At 32.9% G+C, this 23,710-nt stretch overlaps 1 protein-coding gene across 1 annotated transcript; it reads right to left on the bottom strand.

Moving 5' to 3' along the window:
- Window positions 1-1,493: 1,493 nt before the first annotated feature.
- On the bottom strand, window positions 1,494-23,578 carry LOC108904134. The gene is made up of 13 exons (XM_018706560.2): window positions 23,466-23,578; window positions 22,019-22,282; window positions 21,420-21,517; window positions 19,873-19,982; window positions 18,211-18,643; window positions 12,718-12,907; window positions 6,882-8,120; window positions 6,685-6,788; window positions 6,508-6,617; window positions 6,020-6,437; window positions 5,752-5,908; window positions 1,570-1,600; window positions 1,494-1,521 (listed from the first exon to the last, which is right to left on the bottom strand). The coding sequence occupies exons 1-13, from the start codon at window positions 23,551-23,553 to the stop codon at window positions 1,494-1,496; spliced, it is 3,270 nt and encodes a 1,089-aa protein (XP_018562076.2). The 5' UTR covers window positions 23,554-23,578.
- Window positions 23,579-23,710: the final 132 nt, after the last annotated feature.

Here is a 23,710-nt window from a genome sequence, read left to right as displayed (position 1 = left end):
GTTATGTGTTGTGGAAGGAGTTGATAAAATCATCCCATCAATCAATTCGTATGAATTACTTACGAACATTTTTTATACGGAGCGATTGATGTGTTGGTGTTTTTTCCATATAATTTCATAAATACATTTTATCTCGTAAATAAAATAATTCCTCTTCAATCAGAAACCACATTTTTCATGCAGCTTGAAGATATTGTCAGTAATTAGTTTTTTATTTAATTGGGTTGCCCCTCTAAAAAGATCATCAAAAGGATCAGTCAAAGGGTTGAGATATTATAAATTTTGTTTCTAAGCAACGACCAAAAACCGAAATTTAGTCATTTTTATCAGTGACTAGAGTGCCAACAAAAAGAACCCTGATTTTTATTGTTAAACTTGCAAATTTTTTTAGTTTTTTTCTTTCGTTAATTATTTGCATTTGTTTCGTTTTCAAGTACAATTTCTTTTACGAAAACTGACATTAAATAATTTTTTGAAATAAATGTCATTTTCTCGCAATATCTCGCTTGTTATTTGAGATGGACCCATCAAATCTCACATCACTGTATTCGTAAGGGAAAGCTTTATCCGAATATGAAAAAATGTATAGGGTGTTCTATAAGAAAAAACAAATTTATTGGCTGTCCAGCTTTTCTGGGTATACGACTGAATCATCTTAAAAGATGGTCCTCCCGAGAACAAAATCGACCTGTTCCGGTGTTTTTTTAAAAATCACTCATTATAAAAGTTATGAATTTTGTTCCAAACTTTATCATCACGCTGTATTATGCAGCCTTACGAGAAACAAGTCACATTACAATAACCTCATGTGATAATTATTGTTGATGAAGCGTAAGTTACCTAAAGCAAAAACACCAGAACATAATAAACTTGTCTGTTCCCATTTTGAAATAAATTTAAACTGACCTCATTTTACTCATTCTTTACAGTTCTTTGAGCAGGTGTTCCCCGTGTGAATAATTAAAAAAGCACCGTACCACAAGAAGGCAAGATCCCAAGAGAATCGTCGCCAATTAAATTTTAATACAGATAATTATAATAATTATGAAGTATTATAAAAATATTTTACACAAGGCATGTTTATTGACTTACTCTAAGACAATCAAATTACGTGAACGGCGCAATATTTTACCTGAAGAAAATCATAAAAAACTAGTGAAGAAATAATACAGATCAGTTATTTCATTTATTTTATTTTTAAAAATATATTCATATTCACCTATAGTCTATTTTTTAATTCAAAATATCGCATTTTTATGTTCTCATAATACTCTTTCCTGCTTTGCATCATTATTTGTGAAATTTCTCCAACATAATTAAGTTTTTTTATTCGCAACTTCATTACGATGGCCAAACAGTACTTTCAATCCATTGCAGATAGTTGTAAACTCTTGTGTATACGCCTGGAGTTCTGGATATTCCACACGCTTTTCCGAAAGATGTAACTCCGACAATGGCGTAATTCTTATACCAACCCCACCTGCTCCTAACTCTTATTTGTAGTGGTCCACCAGAATCACCCTGCAAAAGCATATTCGAAATATCCACACTACCTCACAAAGAGCTTACTCAAAACATAAAGTTTTTCTGTATTTCGTACCTGACAAGTGTCCTGCTTCGGTTTTCCCCCGGCGCAGATGTGCATGTCATCCACTATTCCACGTGGAAGTTCTTTTGCGGACGTTCCAATGTAAGACTTGTTGCACGTATCGTACTCCACAAGGTCCAAATCCGTTTTCAGAAGAAAACTGCTGAAATCTCCGATGAACTCGGTCTTTCCCCATCCGGTGGCAGTCATGCTCTTTTCGTCGTGGTGTCTTGTCGTGTCCAAACAAGCCATGCTCACATAGCCAGTTCGTGTGATTTGCTTGTCTAATTCTACTAAGCCTATGTCGTTGTATCTGGATGGATTCTTGTATTCGGGATGTGGGATTCTTCTTTTAATGGTGAAGTCTTGGGGTTCTGCTTCGTCGGTGTCGCTGGTTATGTCCAGGTCTCCTAATCGTACGAATTTGGCAGGTCCCCTAAACGAGAAGGGTAAAAATGTCCGAATAAGAACAAGAATAAAAATAGTAATTTTGAAAAACACACTATTTATTTATAGCAAACTCTAACGAATCAAATAACTGTGTTTCACTTTTAATCTCTTTTTTTATTTTTGAAGTGTTGAGTTGAATGACTATGAAGTGTTAGTAAACTTTAGTTTCGTTAAAAAAAAGTATACTTACAGCTCTCTAGAAAACAAGCAGTGGGCGGCTGTTAGAACAAAATTTTCGCTAATTAGTGATCCTCCGCATTGCCACTTGATGTTATCTTTATCGCCAAAACCTATTACCGCCTGAAAATAATGTTTTTCATCAATTAAAATAAAAACATTTAAGAAAAGACTTACCATATGAGGAAATTCTTTGACTAAAGACGGTTTGCCTCCTGGAACTAACACTTCGTTCCTATCATCTTCTGGATCAGGATAATACTCATTACATTCTGAAAATATAAAAATATTGTATTATCACTTCCGTTACTAAATAATTATAAAGGGATTTAATTTAGTTATAAATTAAGAGAGAGTATATAATGGAAAAAATGAATTTACATTTACAGGTATACTAAAACATTAAAAGTTTTCACTTTTAATTAAAAATATTCTAAGCACTCACTAGCAGAACTGAGCTGGCCCGGCTTCAAATTAAGTTGACTTTTCTCCTCTTTACAACAAACCACTGTGTTTTTTCCTTCAAACCCACATATTCTGGGGAAGATTCTCCTATTCAGCAGATCCAGAGCGTATGGGCACTTATCAATAATCACACATTTACCCTTTTCATCACCAGGCAGCTTGCATGAGTCACCTAAAAAAAAGAAAGTAAAAAGTTTGATCGAATTTCCGTTAATTTTAACTAATTCTTACCTCTCTCAGTCTGACCGGAAGCGAGATGTTGAATGGACAAAACTACAACTACATAAATGAGATACATTGTTGTGTACTTTGTCACTGTAAACCGTGATTTTATAAGTTTTAAGCCAGACGGCTGTATATAATAGTCCTAAGGTAATCCCCTAGTAAAATGTATAAAAAATGGAGCGTCATATTTCCTGCTGTTGTCAGTGGGATCATAAAAGTACCGAATTCTTATCGCTTGCAATGCAGTGTGACAGAGTTACTGCAACATCTTTATCTTCATGGAGGAAGGGTTTGTTTACGTCTGTGTCTTGCTAAAATAAATCTGCGTTGATAATTGTATTGTGGAAAGATTTGATAATATAAAATTCCCGCATCAATCAGTTCGTATAAATTGCTTACATTTTTTTACAAATGTTTTATACAGGGCGATTGTTGTGTATGTAATTTCACAAAGATATTTTATCAAAATAAAACAAATGTTTCGTCACGACCGCTGGGAGAAGGGTTGGTCCGATCGGAGTGATTTTGCGGATTTTTATTCTGTCAAACAACAAAATAATGGTAATGTCATAGGCGTGCGCACTAAGATGAATGTTGTAATATAAGCATGTACAAATTTTGTGTGCATTTATTGAAAGAGAGCTACTAGACTAACCCTTTGTCCTAAGGTGACAGACGGGTGTGCTGTGTTTGTCGTGTGTGGTGCGAATTAACATGATTTGCCTGAGTGAAAAGATTGTAAATAAAAGTTAAAAAGTTTAGTTGTTTATTTATTGAACTACTGCAATTACTTTATTATTTCGTTTTGTAATGTATACTTACTATTTTATTATTAAGGTGCTGACCTAAATCAACATTTTTATTTTTATTTTCTTTGACATGAACTCATCAACGTCTAGTAAAATATATGAATTATACTGAATGGAATGGTCAGGATATTAAGTGCAAAATTTGTTGCAAAGAATTTTTTCAAAGGAAAGTATTACATGGAACGATATATGTATAATAAATATAAAAAATATATGAGGTTTACAGCAGAAAAACTCTGGACTGAAGAAACAGAAACTGCCAATTAGCTTGTTTTTCATAAAGAAATTTTTTTTTATAAAATCCTTATAGTTTCCATGAAAAAAATTGTTGAAGTTGTAGTATTTTTAGTCCTTACATTGCTGGGCTACTGTTGTGAATTACGTCATACGCATTGTATACTATGCGCAATGCGCTCTCTCTCCACTTGGCCTCGAATACTGAAATCCGATTAGTATTAACTTTTTTGCGATAGCGTTTACATTAGTTTTTCAAGTACCAAAAATGGCTTACGTGTATAGCAACTCGTAGTTGATAGATATCGTTTTATTTTATGGTGAAGCAAGGCGACATTAGTGTTATTGTGAAGCATTTATGTTATGGTGAAACAAGACAACATTTGTGTTAGTGAAACTGTGGTTACACGTCGGTGGACAACATTTTGAACAGTTGCTGCAACATCAGGTTTCTCAAATTATTTTATTAATTAAAGCCACAAATTAATTTTATTAATTAATAATAACGATAGCGGCAAAAGCAGTTGAATTTGCTAATATGTATAAAATCGGTGTTTTAAAATTTTACTTATTTCTTTCCCTGGGAAAGGAATTATTTCAATTTTTCGTCCGTCCATTTTTTATTACACTTTGGCGCCGTGCCGGTCGCCGACTGTATGCTTCGCCTTGCGCAAGATCAGGTTTTGCAGTTGAACTGGCATTTTTGATTTTTTTTTATAAAATTGTATTTGTAAAAGTCCACTGTACATTCAAAATTTTGTTTGGATAATTTCTGAGTCACCCTGTATATGTATACATGAATCAATTTATTTACGAATGTACTTGGAGCGAATTCTATAATTTTTCTTTTAATATACCAGTAAGGTATGGTTTTTAAGACAATTACAATTTTCGGTATCTAATATTAATGCACAAATTAGTTAATAGTTTTTTTTATGACAAATTGTTTCATATAAATGACGGGTTAAGTTATTTTTATAAAAATTTCTAAGATGTTTGTAAATCTTGTTACCACTTTCCTTAGATGTTTAGCATAAACATAAATGTTTATCAGCTAATTCCTAAAAAATAAAATTAATTCTTGTTTTTTAATATGGGTTTTGGAAATATTTATTTTTGTTGTTGTAACTGCAAACTGTTAAAATTGAATCATGCCGAAAAACCTGATTAATTACATCGTAAATTTTAATTTAAAGAATCATACAATTTGTTCACTGATGAAGAGAATTTGTATTTGCGAGACCTCTAAAGCTATTAATTCATTTAGGGAAACCCTACCACAAATTCATTTTTATGATAGAAATATGCAGAATTATATGTCGTAATATTCTCGAAATTAAGATTATCGTAAAGTAAATGAATGAACCACAATATCAATTGAATTCGTTTGGTTTCCGAGAGAAACCAAATGCTTTATTAGAACAAATGCTTTTTTTACAGTACCTTGTAGAAATTTGTCATCAATATACTTTTTATTGATTCCACACTAGAAGTATTTATCAATGATCTATTAAATAATGATTCATTTCTGTGGTTTAAAAGAAATAGTCCGCTACTGGAAAATACGAAGGTGAAACACCACGAATTTCTTGTTAAATAGTTTATTTGTAAATTTTCCATATAGAACACATTAATCAACAGTAGTAACATCAGTTTATTCATTTAAATATTAATTAAATATCTTTTTTTTTTAATTATGAATGTCTAACGAGGCCAATTATACAGTAATAAAACCAAATCATTAACTTGACAGTTATAAGAATTTAGTTTGGTAAAAAATAAATACTTTTATCTATCTGCCACTGGCCCACACAATATTTTCAATCCAAGGAATATAATGAGACACCCTTGTGTAGACACCAGGCCTTCCTGGATGTCCACAAGCGATTCCAAAGGATGTTATGCCCACTAGATACATTCTTCCGTTTTCTTTTATCTGAAGAGGCCCACCAGAATCACCCTAAAATGATAAGAAGTTTCAAGTTTCATGATACGAATTTTTCCATAGAATCAAATAAAATTTTGGGTTCAAAATTCAGTCAAAGGTTGGTTTGGTTATAGGTTGTGATACCTGACATGTGTCCTTTTCCTCAGTTCTGCTGCCGGCACAGATCTGACTTTCCGCCACAATCCCTCTTGGCAGTTCTTCTTTGGAAACGCGGGAATAGCTATTCTGACACTCTATATTTGGAAAATACTCGAGTTCCACCTTCTGCAGCTCGGGACTGACGTCTCCGGTAGCTTCAGTTTTTCCCCAACCACTCGCGATGAGCACTTCGTCGGTTACGTTTGAAGAATACAAACAAATAGGTGACACGTATTCGGAGAATGTGACCGGGCGGTCTAGTTGCAGTAAAGCGATGTCGTCGTATTGCTCTTCCGTAGAATACAGTGGGTGAGAGATTCTCCTTATTACATTGAAATCCTCGGAGTTCAACGTTTCTGTGTCCAAACGAGTAGTCCCTAGTCTCACAACTTTGACATTGCCACTGAAAAAGATTAAAATCAGAGTTACTCTAAAGCTTTTTCGTTTGCAAACAGGATTTTTGAAAAACTCACTAAGATTTTGATGTGAGGCAATGTCCGGCTGTGATTACATAGTTCTCACTGATGAGACTTCCTCCACACAGCCATTCTTTTTTAGAATCATTTCCGTATCCTAGAGCAGCCTGCAAGACAAATTTAAAATTCAGAATTAATAAATTATATTTCCCACGCTGTCCCAAGTTGTCTTACCATATGGGGAAACTCCTTGGGCGTAGAACTAGTTCCTCCAACAATAAACACTGTTACTTTTGCTTCTCTTCCCACCCTACTATTGGCGTAATACTCATCGCATTCTAGAACAATTTTAGAGGAGTTGTTACCTCAATTTTGTTATTTAATATGCTTAAAAACTAACACATTTCGAGTAAACGAGAAAGCCTACTTACTTTGTTTGTATATCATTTTATTCTGCAGATGTCCCAAATTACCCGTAGATGGAGTTGTAAAACCGAAGTTTCCATTCTGACTGTTATCTGAAAGATTAATATTTATCTGAATATATCTCATTGCTTCAGTGCTAGAATCATTAATAGTAGTAGGTGCAGCTATAGAACTATTTTCGGCGTTGCTACTGGTTTCAGCACTTTGTGTCGTTAGTATCTCGACGGTATTATCAACTGTTGACATTTCAACAGTGCTGCTTGTTATTGATATCTCCGTAGTACTATCAGCCGTTGATATTTCAACAGTACTGCCGGTCGTTGGTATTTCAGCAGTACTAGCTGTTGTTGGCATTTCAACAGTACTAGCTGATGTTGGCATTTCAACAGTACTAGCTGTTGTTGGCATTTCAACAGTACTAGCTATTGTTGGCATTTCAACAGTACTAGCTATTGTTGGCATTTCAACAGTACTAGCTGTTGTTGGTATTTCAACAGTACTAGCTGTTGTTGGTATTTCCACAGTACTCGAAGTTAACATTTCTTCTGGAACTTCTTCAACGGTACCACTTACTGTTGAAGAATCCTCAACATTACTTTCTACAGTCGATATTTCAGTGTTACCTGGTGATGAAGTTAAAGGAGTACTGTCCGTAATTAAACTGGAATTAACTAAAGTGGAAGTACTGTCGACAGTAGTCAAGTCTATAGATCTGTCTACGTGGGTCACTTGTGTGGTTGAAACCTCAACAGCGCTACTTACGGTTGAGATCTCAACAGTACTGCTGTCCGCTGTTGATGTGTCAACGGTTGATATTTCAACATTGCTGACTACAGGCGGTATTTCTACTACAACAGGCTGCTCACTGTTTGTAATGTTTACAAAAATATTTATGCTAGAAGGTATTTCAATTTTTATGACAGTACCTCCGATCGTTGTAACCGTTTCGAAAATTGCAGGAGTGGTGGTCGTTTCTACGGAAATATCTGGAAGGGTGATATCGTTTGCAAAAGTTGGAACTATTGGAGGTGCCTCAGTTTGAAGCGTGATATCGTTTGCAGACGATGGAACTGTTGAAGGTGCCTCAGTTTGAGCCTTATTTATACAAGTGGTCCCGCTCTCCGTACTATCGGGCATCAAGTTGTTGCTAGATTGTGGTTGAAACATAGCGATTTCGTCAATATTACCTTGAGACAGGGGTGTGTTTCCTGATTGTCCGTTGTTCGGTGTCATAATTGGACGTTCTGTAAAAAAGTTCTTTTATTTTTTGACTCGTTTATTTACTTTTTATGAAATAAAATTGTAGTTTAGTTTTTTATATACTAAGAAATGGTTACTACAACTTCCAAGAAAGAAACCGAAGATGATTGTACCATTAAGTAAGTTTTAAAATCGTCTGAATATAAGAAATTTGGAACTTCCAAGTCATATACAGGGTATTAGAAGTTTGACTGCCTTAATTTTAACAGGTGATAGAATCCATTAAAATAAACAAAAAAACCTTATATGACATGGGTCCTAAACTCAACCATTTCCGAGAAAAAAATTATTATAATCTCCAACTTGTACAAAAGTTCGATTAATTAAGGAATATTGACATAACTGTGTGCATAGAATACCATAAAATATAATGTTTATCATTTTTTTGAACTTCTCTATGCTTAATTTTAAAAAATAAATTTAAAATTCGATAAAATTCATATCGAGCAATGTGACAACGGCGCGGCGGTTTATTAACACGAGGTACTAAGGTGTCCAGCAACAACCAATATGCAATTCAGTTGGTATCTGGATTCGACCATGTCGGAGTGTTTTTTTGCGTACCACTATTTGTAGCATATGTTGTAGTTTGTTTTGTACTTGTGCGTTTAAAAATTACTGAATTTTGCTTTTTGGTAAGTACCTAAATTATTTTTAATACGTATGATTATTTACGTTCAATCCTCATGAAATTCGAACAAGATCTTTTCAAAACGAATTTTCTGTGAAAGTGTGGCTCGGAATAATTAGCAATAAAGTTTGTGGACCTTTCTTCTTGCTACCATCCAAATTCCCAATAATTTCTAAACTCTCTAGAATACCATCTATTTGAATGATTACTTTCAAGCATAAACATAAATATTTTTGTAATATTATGGTTTGAGATGTCTGCCACAAGGGGACTGTATTGGTATGAATAACTTGAGAACGGCGAATCTTAGGGAAAAAATTGTAGTTACCTTTTTTACGTATTTAGTGCATTAGAATATAAATCCGTTACAATATGTTGTAAAAAATACAGTGGCGTAGGTTTTTTTTATAAAAAGAGGGCGACCCCTGTCCAGTTGTACACCAGTGGTTGAACCTCTAGAGTTCGCATTGGGGAATGCAAGGCCTACTGTCATACATTATCTGTACCAAATTTTATTGAGATCGGTTAATAGATTCCGGAGATATAAACAAAAAAAATCAAGTTTTTTTATCAACTAACACTCTGTATCTATAAAACGAGGCCGATCTAGACTTATGTTTATAAGGCAAACACCTATTATTAAAGTTTCCTGCATAAAATTCGGACCACCTTGTATAAAAATTAAAAAATTTGGAAAAATTGCACAATACGAAAATAGGTCTGTAATTTGTAATTTCGGATGAACAACCATTCTTTGGTTCTTGGAAACTCTGGTAAACGTTTTCATGCTAATAATAAAATTATAATTGTGCACTAAAGTCTGTGACAAAAGTCTAACCAAGTCTTTGATGAAGCAGGTTGGTCCTAATTACAATTAAAATTTTTCTTTAAAAAATTATTAGCTCAGAATTTGATATACACTAGAAAAAAAATTGAAAGGCTTTAACAATATCCTGCGCATTCGTAAGGATCCTGTTTCATAATACTAGGAACTCTGTTTTTTCATCGTTATTCAATTAATTATTTTCAACAGCACTCAGAAATTTCGACGATTCCTGTTTATTTTAATGTGTAGTATATAATGAAAAGTAAGGTCCCCATAGCCTTCCACGATTTAAAAGAAACAGATAAAGTAATATAAAAGTTAAACTTACGATTGTGACGAAAAGTGTTCGCATCGCCAGTCCACACTAACAAAGTGACGAGGAGCGATTTGAGTTCAACCATGGTGTCTGAATTACAAATAATTCATTTTGAATTATCACCGGTTCGGATGTTGCGAGATACCATAGCGACAGGAAATCCATATTTATGACAAAAATATTTTTTGTCCGACTTATTTCTCATTGTGCAGGCGTAATTTGCTTATTTTTATTGAAAAAATTACCTTTTCAACACATCGCTGGCCTTGGGCATTTGTTACCATCACAATCGTTTTATTAAAATAGTACAGATACAGCTGCACGAAACACAGGGCTGTATAAAAAGATTGTCATGGGTGAATGCAAAATTGAATGCTCTTTCGACTGATATAAGGCCGTCCATAATTATCTCTAACAGTTTTCCAGAAAAATCAGGTTATTTTCTAAAGTCCGGAAAAGTAGCTATGCAACAGCGTCAAGAAGGCCTTGCAATTATTGTATTAGTACAACGTCGCTACATAGGATTTTACAAAAGCACAGCACATCACATACTTATCGCATCCAATTACACCAAGAGTTACTAAAAGTAGACTTTTAGTGAAGACTGGAGTTTTGTCAGTAGGCACTTGAGATGTTAAATCAACGTGATGATTTTTTTAAACGGGTCATGTTCTCCGATGAGGCTACTTTTCATAAAAATGGTTTCGTTAATAGTTACAATTACCATTATTATGACACAGTAAATCCTCACGAATTCCGGTCACTCATAGCCAACGATGATGTCATTGGATCATCCTTTTTTGACCAGCATCTAACTGGAGCAGTTTATTTAAACTTTTCAATAAACACTCTAGAAGATTTGTTAGCGGATATTCCTTTAGCTACACTTCGAAGAATGTGGATGCAACATGATGGCGCTCCACCGTACAATACCGCTGCTGTTTGTCAGTTTGTACACGAAACTTTTCCTATCAGACGAATTGGTCGCGAGGGACCAGTGAGTTGACCTTCAAAGTGTCCAGATGTGACAAGTTGGGACTTCTTTTTATGGGAATTTATAAAAAGCAAAGTTTACGTTACATCACCAACTACCGCAAAAGATATGTGACAGCGCATTACAGTAGCATTTTAAGAAATTACATCAGATATGCTGACCAATGTTGAACAGTCTTTTAAAAATCGAATTCGTTTGTTTATTAATCAAAATGGAGGACACTTCGAGCAACTGATGTAAATCAGCGGTCTAAGTATTNGCTGTCCATAATTATCTCTAACAGTTTTCCAGAAAAATCAGGTTATTTTCTAAAGTCCGGAAAAGTAGCTATGCAACAGCGTCAAGAAGGCCTTGCAATTATTGTATTAGTACAACGTCGCTACATAGGATTTTACAAAAGCACAGCACATCACATACTTATCGCATCCAATTACACCAAGAGTTACTAAAAGTAGACTTTTAGTGAAGACTGGAGTTTTGTCAGTAGGCACTTGAGATGTTAAATCAACGTGATGATTTTTTTAAACGGGTCATGTTCTCCGATGAGGCTACTTTTCATAAAAATGGTTTCGTTAATAGTTACAATTACCATTATTATGACACAGTAAATCCTCACGAATTCCGGTCACTCATAGCCAACGATGATGTCATTGGATCATCCTTTTTTGACCAGCATCTAACTGGAGCAGTTTATTTAAACTTTTCAATAAACACTCTAGAAGATTTGTTAGCGGATATTCCTTTAGCTACACTTCGAAGAATGTGGATGCAACATGATGGCGCTCCACCGTACAATACCGCTGCTGTTTGTCAGTTTGTACACGAAACTTTTCCTATCAGACGAATTGGTCGCGAGGGACCAGTGAGTTGACCTTCAAAGTGTCCAGATGTGACAAGTTGGGACTTCTTTTTATGGGAATTTATAAAAAGCAAAGTTTACGTTACATCACCAACTACCGCAAAAGATATGTGACAGCGCATTACAGTAGCATTTTAAGAAATTACATCAGATATGCTGACCAATGTTGAACAGTCTTTTAAAAATCGAATTCGTTTGTTTATTAATCAAAATGGAGGACACTTCGAGCAACTGATGTAAATCAGCGGTCTAAGTATCCTTGTTGTGTTCCAAGTTTCATTTTGTTTCGTTTTGGGTTTTGTTTTAGTTGTTGTTAAAGGTTAACTTTTGTTTGCCAAACCACTTGTTAAACTTGCCACTAAATATTGACACTGTCAGTCCCAGGTCTGATAAAATGTGAGAGAAAAGTGGTTTTGCAAGGCCTTCATAATGCTGTTACATAGCTACTTTTTCGGACTAGAAAAGAATTTGATTTCTCTGGAAAACTGTTAGAGATAAGTATGGACAACCTGATATCAGTCGAAAGGGCATTCAATTTTGCATTCACCCATGACAATTAATATGGGTCGTCCATTTGAAAAAACAAAAGTTTTTCAACTCGTAAGATTATTAAATGTAGGTCTCAGTATTTCCGAGTCTGAATAACGTACACGTTTTGCTCACAGCTGATAAGATAGAGTAATTTATGCCAAAATGAACTTTGAAAACTGCAGGTTTCTAACCAAATTTTACAGTTGCAGAGTTACAGAAGAATCGCTCTTAGATGGAACACCCTGTATATAAACCTATTGGTAACTCCAATGCTAATTCTTTTTTGCAAGACCAACATTCTGCATATTAAATATTCTTTTATAATTTCTTTAACTTAAATAAAACTTGAGCATTAACTATAAAGTTTTTCAATTCGTTTATTGCTAAAATAGTTAAATTACATATTAAATTATCAGTTATAGTCGGTGTTCTTCTGGCCATACGATGTCTTCTATCCATTTTATGTAGGAAGATACTCTAGTGTACACACCTGGGGTGTTATTTGCTAAACCACAAGCTTTTCCGAAAGATGTAATACCAACAATGCTATACATCCCTCCCATATCAGGATTACTGAAGGATAATTCTATTTGCAGAGGACCTCCTGAATCACCCTAGTAATTAAACAGAATTAATAAAAATGTGACAAAGTCTACAGCTACATACAAAACATATGTATTGATATCAGAGTTAAAATTTGAACAAAACTTCTAGATTCACTCAATCAATAAGCGTAACTATATTCGCTGTTTATTATTCCCATTACAAGGTTATTTCGTGTAGTGTCTGGACAGGTTCACATGAATAAGGTAACTATAAAGGGTTGCTCGGTTATCTTAGTTTAATATATTGATTTAGTTACGATAATAATTAAAAACAATGATATATCGAGCGTCGACTAAAATTCCTTCCTGTGTCAAATTAGGATGTACTTATAGACCACATTTGTTTTATTTTTGATTAACAGAAACGTCATGTGTTTTCTGTGAAATTGTCGATATCTTTTTTGTTAATATTATAATATTTTTTATGCACCACGACGAATAAGAAATACTTTACTGATAGCTACCTGTGCTTTTGGGCGCTAGAGACAGAGGCTTGGCCTGTATAAAGAACACCGCATACAAAAAAAATTCGAGTGCAAAGAGACTGCTTGCTACTCATTTTGATGTCAATAATATAATAGTCCACGGGCCCACGTACAAAGAAAAAAATGATTACCAGCAAGCTTTAACTTTGCGTGCAGCTTAAGTTTGACGAGTCTCCCAAGATTTGACTATGAGGAAAATTCAACAGTGGTAAGTTTTCCCGTGATTTTCAGAAAAACATGTCAATCTGGCATAAACATGGAATGTTATGACCAGCACTGTTTTTTTAATTTTAAATGAAAGATATGTTTTTTTAAATCCCCCAAAAAATTTGTTCGACAAAAATGTTGGTATTTTGAGTTTGTCCCCCACCCCAAATGTGTCGATTTGGTGACATTATGATTGGTGATAACCAGTAAGCTGATTTTTCTGGGAGGGTTTGGTAATAAGATTTGAAATGAAAGTATCTTATTATTGTCCGAAAAAATTCTTGAGAAGTTTTTGCAGTCCGACGCCCCGAAGATGTCGACTTAACGACAACATGGTTGGTGATAACCAGCAATCTGGTTTTGATTTTTTTCTCTAATAACTGAAATGTATAACACAATAATATACTTGTCCGCCAAAAAGATTGGAAAATTTGCCTTAGAATGGGGAAAATAACTATTTTTGTGGTACCTAATGTTCATTCCGCTATAAAATAATTAATTTTTTAATGAAAAAATAAAGAAGAATAAATAAGAANCAGCGGTGTATTTCATTTAAAATATTTAAATTTGCAAATAATTCTAAGGAAGAAATAAATCAAAAAGAATAAACAAAGTCGCTGAAACAGGTCGATTAGTAAATAGAAATTGTCACTTTTCTGCAATATTTTATATTTTTTTGAGCCATGTTTGACAGACCTATAACATTACCGACATCTTTTTTTAATAGAACGCTCTATATTTTATAGTATCTATAAATGGTTAGCCCTTCTAAAGACAAATTCATCGATATAAGGTTATACCTACCTTTTTGTCATAGTTTCTTCAAACTTTTTGGATACTTTTCTTATTGTAGCTCAACTAATGATGGAACAAAGCTACTATTGTAGCTTTTGTTCCATCATTTTGGGACACAGTGTATGCTCTAAAGCTAGCTTCAGCTTTGCTGACAGAGCAATTAATTCAGAAACTTCGACCACTTTTGAAAATATTCTGTCTAAAACTTGAATTTTATTCTCAATAGAACGTTTAGTGTATGTTTCCGGCAATGAATTAGACTTTCAATCCCTATGTTTTTTGATGGAGTTAATATCTGCTCCAGAATCATCTAAAATCATGGCAGAAATGTCTCTGAAACTGTGGCCTGTATAGTTTTTCCACTAATGAACCTTTAAATATACAGCAATGGAGTACTTTTGATTTTATTAACACTAACTACTTGACGCACATTTAATTTGCTATTATAATAAATCTTAGTAAACTTAGGACACAAAGTAGAATATTTTTTATGTAAAGTAATATGAAATTCATCAGAAATGATAGCCAAATGTCCTCTGTGTATGTGTCTTGGTCATCAAAAAATATTTATTACAGAATATTTTTATATTAATATTTTTTTTGACATTAATTATACTTTTTAACAAAGTTTCACTTTCATAACCTTGTATTCAAAATAAGCAATTAACTCGTTTTCAGATGGTTCATTAACTTTATTTTCGATACTTCAAGAGGCAAAAATATTTTTTATCATTTAGAAAAATCAGTTTCACTTTCTCAACACGGTAGATAGGTATAACAAATATGGAAACCAGAGCAAAATGACTATTGACACATTGTTTATCTGGTTTTATATAATTAATTGCTTTCCCATGCAATCTTAAAATCTGCTGATCGATACATATTTCTAATACGAGTATAAACGCAAATTTGAATCTTTCGTAAAAGTCAATATTTTGACTTTTTTTTGACAGTTCTGATAATATTTTGAAACATTTACTCCATTATTTAGTACAGAGGCGACACGTCGCAACCTAGAATAAAAAATAACTGTATTTTTTACTTGTTTTTCCTAAACAAAACAAATCCATGTTAAAGGCGATAGAGAAGTTATTTTTCAGCCAAATTTATATTTTTCGAATAAATAAGAGTAAATAGTGAAATATGAAACAATTAAAAATTAATAAAAAATTAGTTTTCGAGTACCTATCTTTTATTTTCCAAGACCCAGACGAAAATTCAGCGGAAATGATTTCAGAGCACCGAAACCTGCCTAATCGGTCATTTTAGTACAATTCGATGCCATTTTCGAAATCTACGCTCTTGAATTGATTTAGAAAATTAAAGGGCAGCAGTTTTATCTGAATTTAGCTCCTTGTAAAAATATAATAGATTTAAAAGTTATGTTTATTAAGCTAAATGCAACTTGTGATATATTATAATTATTAAATAAGCCTTTAAATTGAAATTTTGGTCAACTTGAGTTAGTTTGAGGTATGTTATAACAATAAGTGACAGTAATTTTTTGTACAACCCCCGGCCAAGGGTAAAAAAAGATAAAACAAAGGGTTTTTCAAGATAACTCAAAAGGGGAAGGGCTATAAAAAAAGTTTCGTTTAAAAGTTGTAAAGCATACAACTCTACATGAAAATGGCCTCTGGACTTTTTCTTGCATTACTAAAATTAACAGAGTTAGGGAGGCTTGAAGTTAAGGGAAGATTTCAGAAATTTAAAAAATCATAAGCAGAAAAATGAATGAATTTTGTAATTTTTTTTCAATCTACTCTAAAAAATGTAACTTTTCTTTTCAAAGAAATAGATACATTTTTTAATTTTTAATAAGAAAGTTATAACAAAATCAAATTTTTAATCGTTAATTTTAATGATTTAACAAAACTAAAACGATGTTTTTTCTATACTATTCGATTGATTATTTAAAGTAATGAAAAGTTGCCTTCGAATTTTTTTTCGATTGTTTTTTAGACAGATACAAATTTATTTACCTTTTTATATTTTAAATTTTATTTAGCTCCTACGACACCGCCAGGACAAAGATAAAAAATCACGTTCGCTTTGTCGCACTCATGGTACCGAAGTTGTGGACAACTCGTACGCTTATGACAAAGATAGATTATTTCGTTCGCTATTGTCAATGCGCGTGCGTCAGTAAACGTGTGTTTCTTTAAATTATTGTATGCTCAATATCTACCCACTGTTAATCTCAAAAAGGTAAATACATATTAATAAGGACTAATATTTTTTCTTTTAGCCTAAAACGGATTTAAATGGATGTAAACTAACCCTCATTTCACCCCCAAAAATAATATTTCCGTGATAACTCGGGTTCTAATCAATATTTTGGAATGAAACGAAATAGAAATTACCTCTTATAAAAAAAAAATTATGGGCTTATGTACCGCGTCAGTTGAATGAACAGTATGACGATATTCCACCAAATAGTGATACGCTCTGGGAACATATAAAAATATTTGCAACGCTACATACGTGAATTATATACGACACCTTGTTATATCTATGCCAAACAGATTACAAGCCGTTATTGATTCGGATGGTGGTTGGACAGACTGTTTTGTTTTTTCATTGTTTATAAAATGATGTCAAAATAAGTAAATAAGTTCATAACATTATGGGCCCGTAAATACTTCCTTAGTGATAGATGTAAAATTTTAAAAAATCACGTTTTCCTAAATATTTCGAAAACGATTTAAGATATTACACTGAGCTTTAGTGAATAGTACAGTAGCAGTGTAATATCTTAAATCGTTTTCGAGATAATTAGAAAAAAAACGGATTTTAAATTTCTTTCGACATCTATCTCAGAAAGGAAACATTTCTGGACCCATAATGTCATGAACTTATTTACTTATTTTCACTTCCAGAACACGTCCTTAAAATAGTTCCCTTTCCTCCCGAAACTGTGTAAGTTATAATAAAACTGTAGTTTACAATATTTTTTGTTGCCTTCATGACCTATCTACCTACTTTCTGCGGAATATGACACAAATTCTTATTTCAAAATATTAATTTTCTCAGGGACAAGAAAACTAATGTGGCAAGACAAAATAATTTCAAAACCTGTATACTCTTCTCTTTTTATAATGCATATACTTCAGGCCTCCATTTTTTTGTTATGTGTGTCGTTACACACGTGCCTACACAAAAAAAAATATGACACGCCCCTAATTATTGATGCCTCCCAAAATTCCTATTAATAGTCCACCGGCTCTTTTAGGTTGGGAACCTTTATCTTGCGTCGTACAGTAATATGGCAATTTGACGAAATTTGGGAAACTGGGAGTACTGATAATGAGAAACTCAAATATTTACTTTGTTTTAAATAACTATAACTTTTTTGTGCCATTTTTGACTAAACATATCTATTCTCCACTCAATATATCGTACAAAAAGTACCTACTCTTAGTAGTTGCCGCTGAAAGCAGCCGCTTTGTAAAAAGACGGGTTTAATATTAAACCTGAGATGGAATTTTGTCAGTTGAATAACACAGCCACACACAAAAAAAAGTTGGGTATACTTTTTATGCGACATATATTTTTCGTAGTAATTTGGGCTCCTGAACACGAATATGGGGTCAGAATTGGCCCATCACGTCACAATTTTTTCCTAACCTCAAAAAACTTGTGAAAAATAGTGAAAATTGATGAAAATTTACTGGGAAAATTTGTAAAAAAAATTTATTTCCACATCAAATAGTACATTTTTATGTAAAAGACTCTGCTGAATTCAAATCCACTGTNAAACTTCTAATTGTATTTTTTTCCCGAAAAAAAGCTATAATGATTGGCCTAATCTCAAAACATACTCACCTGACAGGTGTCCCCGACTTTATAAGGCGGCCCAGCAGCACAAATCATCAAATTATCCAATATCCCGTCTTTGAGCTCGGTATTCTTTTTGTTTATCTCTCTCCTATACGACTGATTGCATGTATCGTAGGCAATAATTTCCAGTACCACTTTCAGCAGGTCGTTACTACCCTCTCCAGTGGCAAATCCTATGTTACCCCAACCCGTAGCATAGACAAAACGTGGAAAAATCTCTCTTGCAGTATGGAGACACGCAGGTCTTGCGTACGGGTTTAGATCGACGCGTTCCGATAATTTTAGCAAGGCTATGTCGTTGTATTTGGATGGTGGATTGTATTCGGGATGGAAGATCACTTCACTTACAACGCGTTCTTGCATGTGGCTGAGATCCGACAGATTCGTCATGCCAGTCCGAATTAGCCTGGTTAAGCTCCTAGGACACCAAATGTGTTACACACATAATTTTAACTGTAGTATACAGGGTGTTTATTAAGTACTTGTGCAAACTTTAAAGGGTGAATCTTTGATTCACTTTAAGGAAAAAAGTTCATATGACCATGGCTTGATTCTTGCCATAAAGAGCATTAAAAAAAATGTTTGGTATTTTGATTACATTTTTGTACACTCGACGCAAGATAAAAGTTTCCAATCTGAATCGTATTTTGTTTGAAATATGACAGCTTAACCGTTTGTCTATATGGGGCGTTCCCATTAAACTCGTGTGGCAATATTTTACCGTCACATCTGACGTTTTTCGAGTTTTGTACAAAAGTTTTGCTGATAGATTGGCATTTTTAAAATGGGACTAATCGGCAAACTCTTATAGCAGACCCCGTGTGCATTTTTTATTATCTTGTTTCTATCAAAAGAGTTGCATTTACATTACAATAGAAGAATCGATTCATCCTAGTTAATAAATCTTGCGAAACGTCTACTACCTTCTTACGAATAGTTAGATTGAATGGATTTAAGAAAATTAAAAATTTTATTTTTTTTTTTAAATTTTGAAGACCTTGCAGCTCGGAAACTGCGGCCTTAAGAGCCTACGCGTGTGTAACAAAATTTACTTAATATTAGCCACAGGACGGGCTTCTGGTTTTTTCTGTACGCCATGAATGAACACTGTTTAGGTGCCCGCAATGAAATCAGTTGAAGTTTCTTATAAAAGTTGTAAAGCATACAATTCTACATAAAAATGGCCTCTTGACTTTTTCTTGTATTATTAAAATTAACAGAGTGAGGGAGGCTAGAAGTTAAGGGAAGATTTCAGAAATTTAAAAAAATCATAAGCAGAAAAATGAATGAATTTTGTAATTTTTTTTCAATCTACTCTAAAAAATGTAACTTTTCTTTTCAAAGAAATAGATACATTTTTTAATTTTTAATAAGAAAGTTATAACAAAATCAAATTTTTAATCGTTAATTTTAATGATTTAACAAAACTAAAACGATGTTTTTTCTATACTATTCGATTGATTATTTAAAATAANATTTGAATATGTTTATGTATTTTAGAAGAGTAATACCCATAAAAGTTTTTTTTTGATAAATTTCGAGAATAAACGGCGAAAATTTGACACTTTTTCTTATCTTTACCAGGGTAAAATTTCCTTTAAAATGTATGCACATACTCGTGAGACATACTGTAGATATTCTACTTACACTTCTGTATGTCTCAGGCAATGGCCAGCAGTTAGCACGTAATTTTCACTTATTAAAGATCCACCGCAGTTCCACTCTACCTTTTTTCCCTTACTGTAACCAAGTAAAACCTAAAAAATGGTCCAATTTGTATACAGGGAACTGCGTCGATCGATATCTAGGAAAGTACTGCTCCGAAAAATTTTGAAGATTTGGCAACATGGCAACGTCTCTGGGGCGAACACACCTAAAATATCTAGAACTTTACACCACTTCCGGTTATACCGGAAGTCAACGCCAACTTCGCTATTTTAAATGGAACATCCTATATATTATTGCATTTTCGTATTCTACGTGAAATTTGAAGGTAACTTTATTAAATATTCCCTATACCGAGGAGTTCTAGATTCTGAGATATTAATGTTTAAAGAAAAAATTTGACAGACGCAGGGGTCCGCGGAGATGCTAGTAACTATTTTCAGGAGCGTGATATCAAGTGGATTTTTCGTACCTGTAAAGGGCATAGGCAACGCTAAATCGTGGTATACCAACAAATTAAAACATGTAATACTAGGTGTTTCATTTTTGCTGTTACATTTTGATAACTTCAAACAGTTGTAACTTTGTTAACTTAAATGGAACACCCTGTATTTTTTTACTCTGTCGGATGCAGATTGAAAATTCCTTTCAAGCCATATAATCATTGTTAGGGTTGCCGTTACTTCTTTCAGAGATATTTGCAATTTTCTATGTTTTGGGCAGTTTTTGTCTTATCAAACCTGTTATCAAATTGGCCATGACCAGAAACACTCTAAAAACAATTGAAATAACATGACATTTGTCAAGTTAGTTGACAAATTATTGTTGTGTCTGAATAGTTTTTGCTTAAATTTAAATAACAATGTCTTGGGATCGTTTACATTATACTATTGAGGATTATTTTAATTTGTTTGTTATTTATGGAAAATGCGACAAAGTAATTTTAAGAACATGTAGACAGTCTGTATAACCGGAAGTGCTAGAGAGTTCTAGATGTTTTAGTTGTGTTCGCCCCAAGGACATTGCCAAGTTTCAAAATTTTCGGAGAAGTACCTACTTTTCTAAATATCGATCGACACAGTTCCCGATGGGACACCCTGTATATACTTATACATATAGACTACAGACTGTTAAACATTCCTTTAAGTTGTTTTTTAAATGAATGAAGTGGTTACATTTTAATAGAGACGAAACTAAATTTTTTCGGCAACCTACGATTGAAAGTCTTTTTTTTGTGAATGTCACAATGTTTCATTATTAAATTCTTTGCATAAAATTTTATAACTTCATCAGTGGGGTTGACTCCTATTGAAATATTTATTATTTATTTAAGTTTATTACGGAGAGATACCGAAAAAATTGAAAAGCAATTAAATTAAACAACTTGTATGTTGCAGAAATGGAAAATATTGTGGGATATATCAAAGTTCATTCGAATGTTTATTGTTAAATTTCAGTATTTTTGAAATATCTTAAAGTCTTTGTGTTATGGAATTATAAAAAGTAGAGAAATTATTGACAGTATATACCATATGGGGATATTCCTTAATGACAGCTAATTCACCACCAATAACCAACGTTGGTGATACTGTTCTGTCAATCCGGTATGTGGTATATTCCTTGCATTCTGTGAACAAATGGTATATATGAATATATTTCACATAATGGTGGTTTGTTACACTACATAATTGCCTTCATGTGACAGTTTCGTATTTATTAACACAAAATAAACCCTGTATAAACAAATAATTTATAAATATTGATTAAACAACGAATATTTTCCATGAGTATAAATTTGATTTTCAAAATTAATTCTTCTGCAACAGATCTAGTTTAAATTATGTATGCATAAATTTGATTTTGAAACAAGTTTTTGCAAATTTTTCAGAGTTGGATTTGTACCTCAAGGTCGGAAAAAAAAGAACAATATTTTCGAAAAATAAAAATTAGTTCTTTATACATTGACTCTTGCAAGAGAATTTAGTTTAATAATATTCCAATAAAGATATTACTTTTAGTTAGTGCAACGTAATTGAGATAACAACACTAAGTAGGATATAAATAAATTATGTCACGAAAAATCATTTGTATCATATCATTGTTATTTGTCACCAAACTATAAACTTACTCTTCTCGCTTATCTCTCCTGTAGTTCTCTTAGTAGTTGTAACGTTGGCGGTGATATTTGGAGTCGTTGTTTCAATTCGAGGTTGATCAACTTTAGGTGGTTTCTTCACGGGGCTAGTACTTTCGCAGCAAATTATAACATGCGTGCCCTTAAAGCCACATTTCGTTGGGAAATTACCTTTTTCGATAGCTTTTATGGCAGATGGGCAGTCTGTCAGGAACTTACAAAGTCCTTCAGCACCACTGCCGAGTCTACAGGAATCGTCTAAAAGTTGTAGTAATAATAACTTTTCTTAGTAATACAGGCAGCTTAATATTAGAAATTGAACAAAGTAACAACTTATTCGTGTAGATGTCGCTATACACAATACGTTTGTAGAAAAAATCATCCGAAAAAATATGAAGCTTTATGGAGGATTTGGTGTGAATGAGTGAGGTGATACGAACCCATACAGTTCTATATTTTATATTTCATGTCAGGATTAGGTAGGTGGTAGATAATTAAACAATTTTAAAAAATATATTTTTTAAATATGTTTGAATTAGACTAGTACCTTTAAAATAAAGTAAAAAGCCCTGTATATTGTAAATAACCCAAATATCTGTTTTTAGATTTTCCTATATCCAAAAAATTTAAAACAGTGCATAAAAATAACCTAGTGTTCATAATATTTCTCTGTTTTCTTGGTTTTGTTGTCAAAACAATCATAATTACATATTTTTATAGCTGAATCTAACTGAAATAATATACTACACTTACTGATGTAGTATAGAAAATACGAAGGTTGTATAAATTTATATTTTATTTGTAATAAAATATCTATTTATAAAATTATTAATTACAATTATTACTAACTGATATGATTGCTTTTTCTAAAACAACTAAAATATAGCTTTCATTATGAACAACCAAACTTTAATACTTTTAAAAATTTGCATCTAAAAAAATAATAATGGTTGGAACAGTCCACAAAACTGAAGAAGAAACAATTACGTCATTGTATCTTATGATCAAAATTATACTAATTTCGATACTTCAATGAACATAGACGCAAAAAAATTGAAAATTCTCTCACAAAGCTACATATATTTTTGGCGTATACTTTTACACGTGCATTCTATTACGTCGACCTTGTGATCATAAAAATTCCGGAATATCATGAATGATAAGTCAATACAATTTTCGCTACAAACTTATTTTCTCTAGCGGCATCTACACAAATATAATGTTGACAAAACCGGGGTTTCAATTTTATTAAACACTTTAGGAAACCTTTTATTGTCCACAACTGTACAAATCAGTTTATCAGTTTATACTAAATATCTGACTACTGTTATTAATTAAAAATAAGTATATAATAAGTAAGTAATAAGTATAATAACAATCTATAGTATCAGTTTTGAAAACAAAAAATACTGGTATTTATATGTATGTACATTGAACTTACCTGCCTGTAATTCTGAGCCGCAAGCATCTAGAGAACACAGCACGACCAATATTTGCACAACCCACTTGAGAAAGGGGAAGGTTGTCATGATGTAGCTTGGCTAGCACTGCAACTGTTTTGTGATTTAATGAAACTGGAATTACAAGTTTCAATCGATCGGTTTAAGATAGAAGGGAACATTATGTTAATATCATAATTCATGATTAATTTTATATCTCTCGGAATTGAACCATAAATAATTATGA

This window comes from Anoplophora glabripennis, unplaced genomic scaffold (genome assembly GCF_000390285.2).
Source record: "Anoplophora glabripennis isolate ALB-LARVAE unplaced genomic scaffold, Agla_2.0 scaffold151, whole genome shotgun sequence".
NCBI classification, from domain to species: Eukaryota; Metazoa; Arthropoda; class Insecta; order Coleoptera; family Cerambycidae; genus Anoplophora; species Anoplophora glabripennis.
This window is presented reverse-complemented; position numbering and strand designations above follow the sequence as displayed.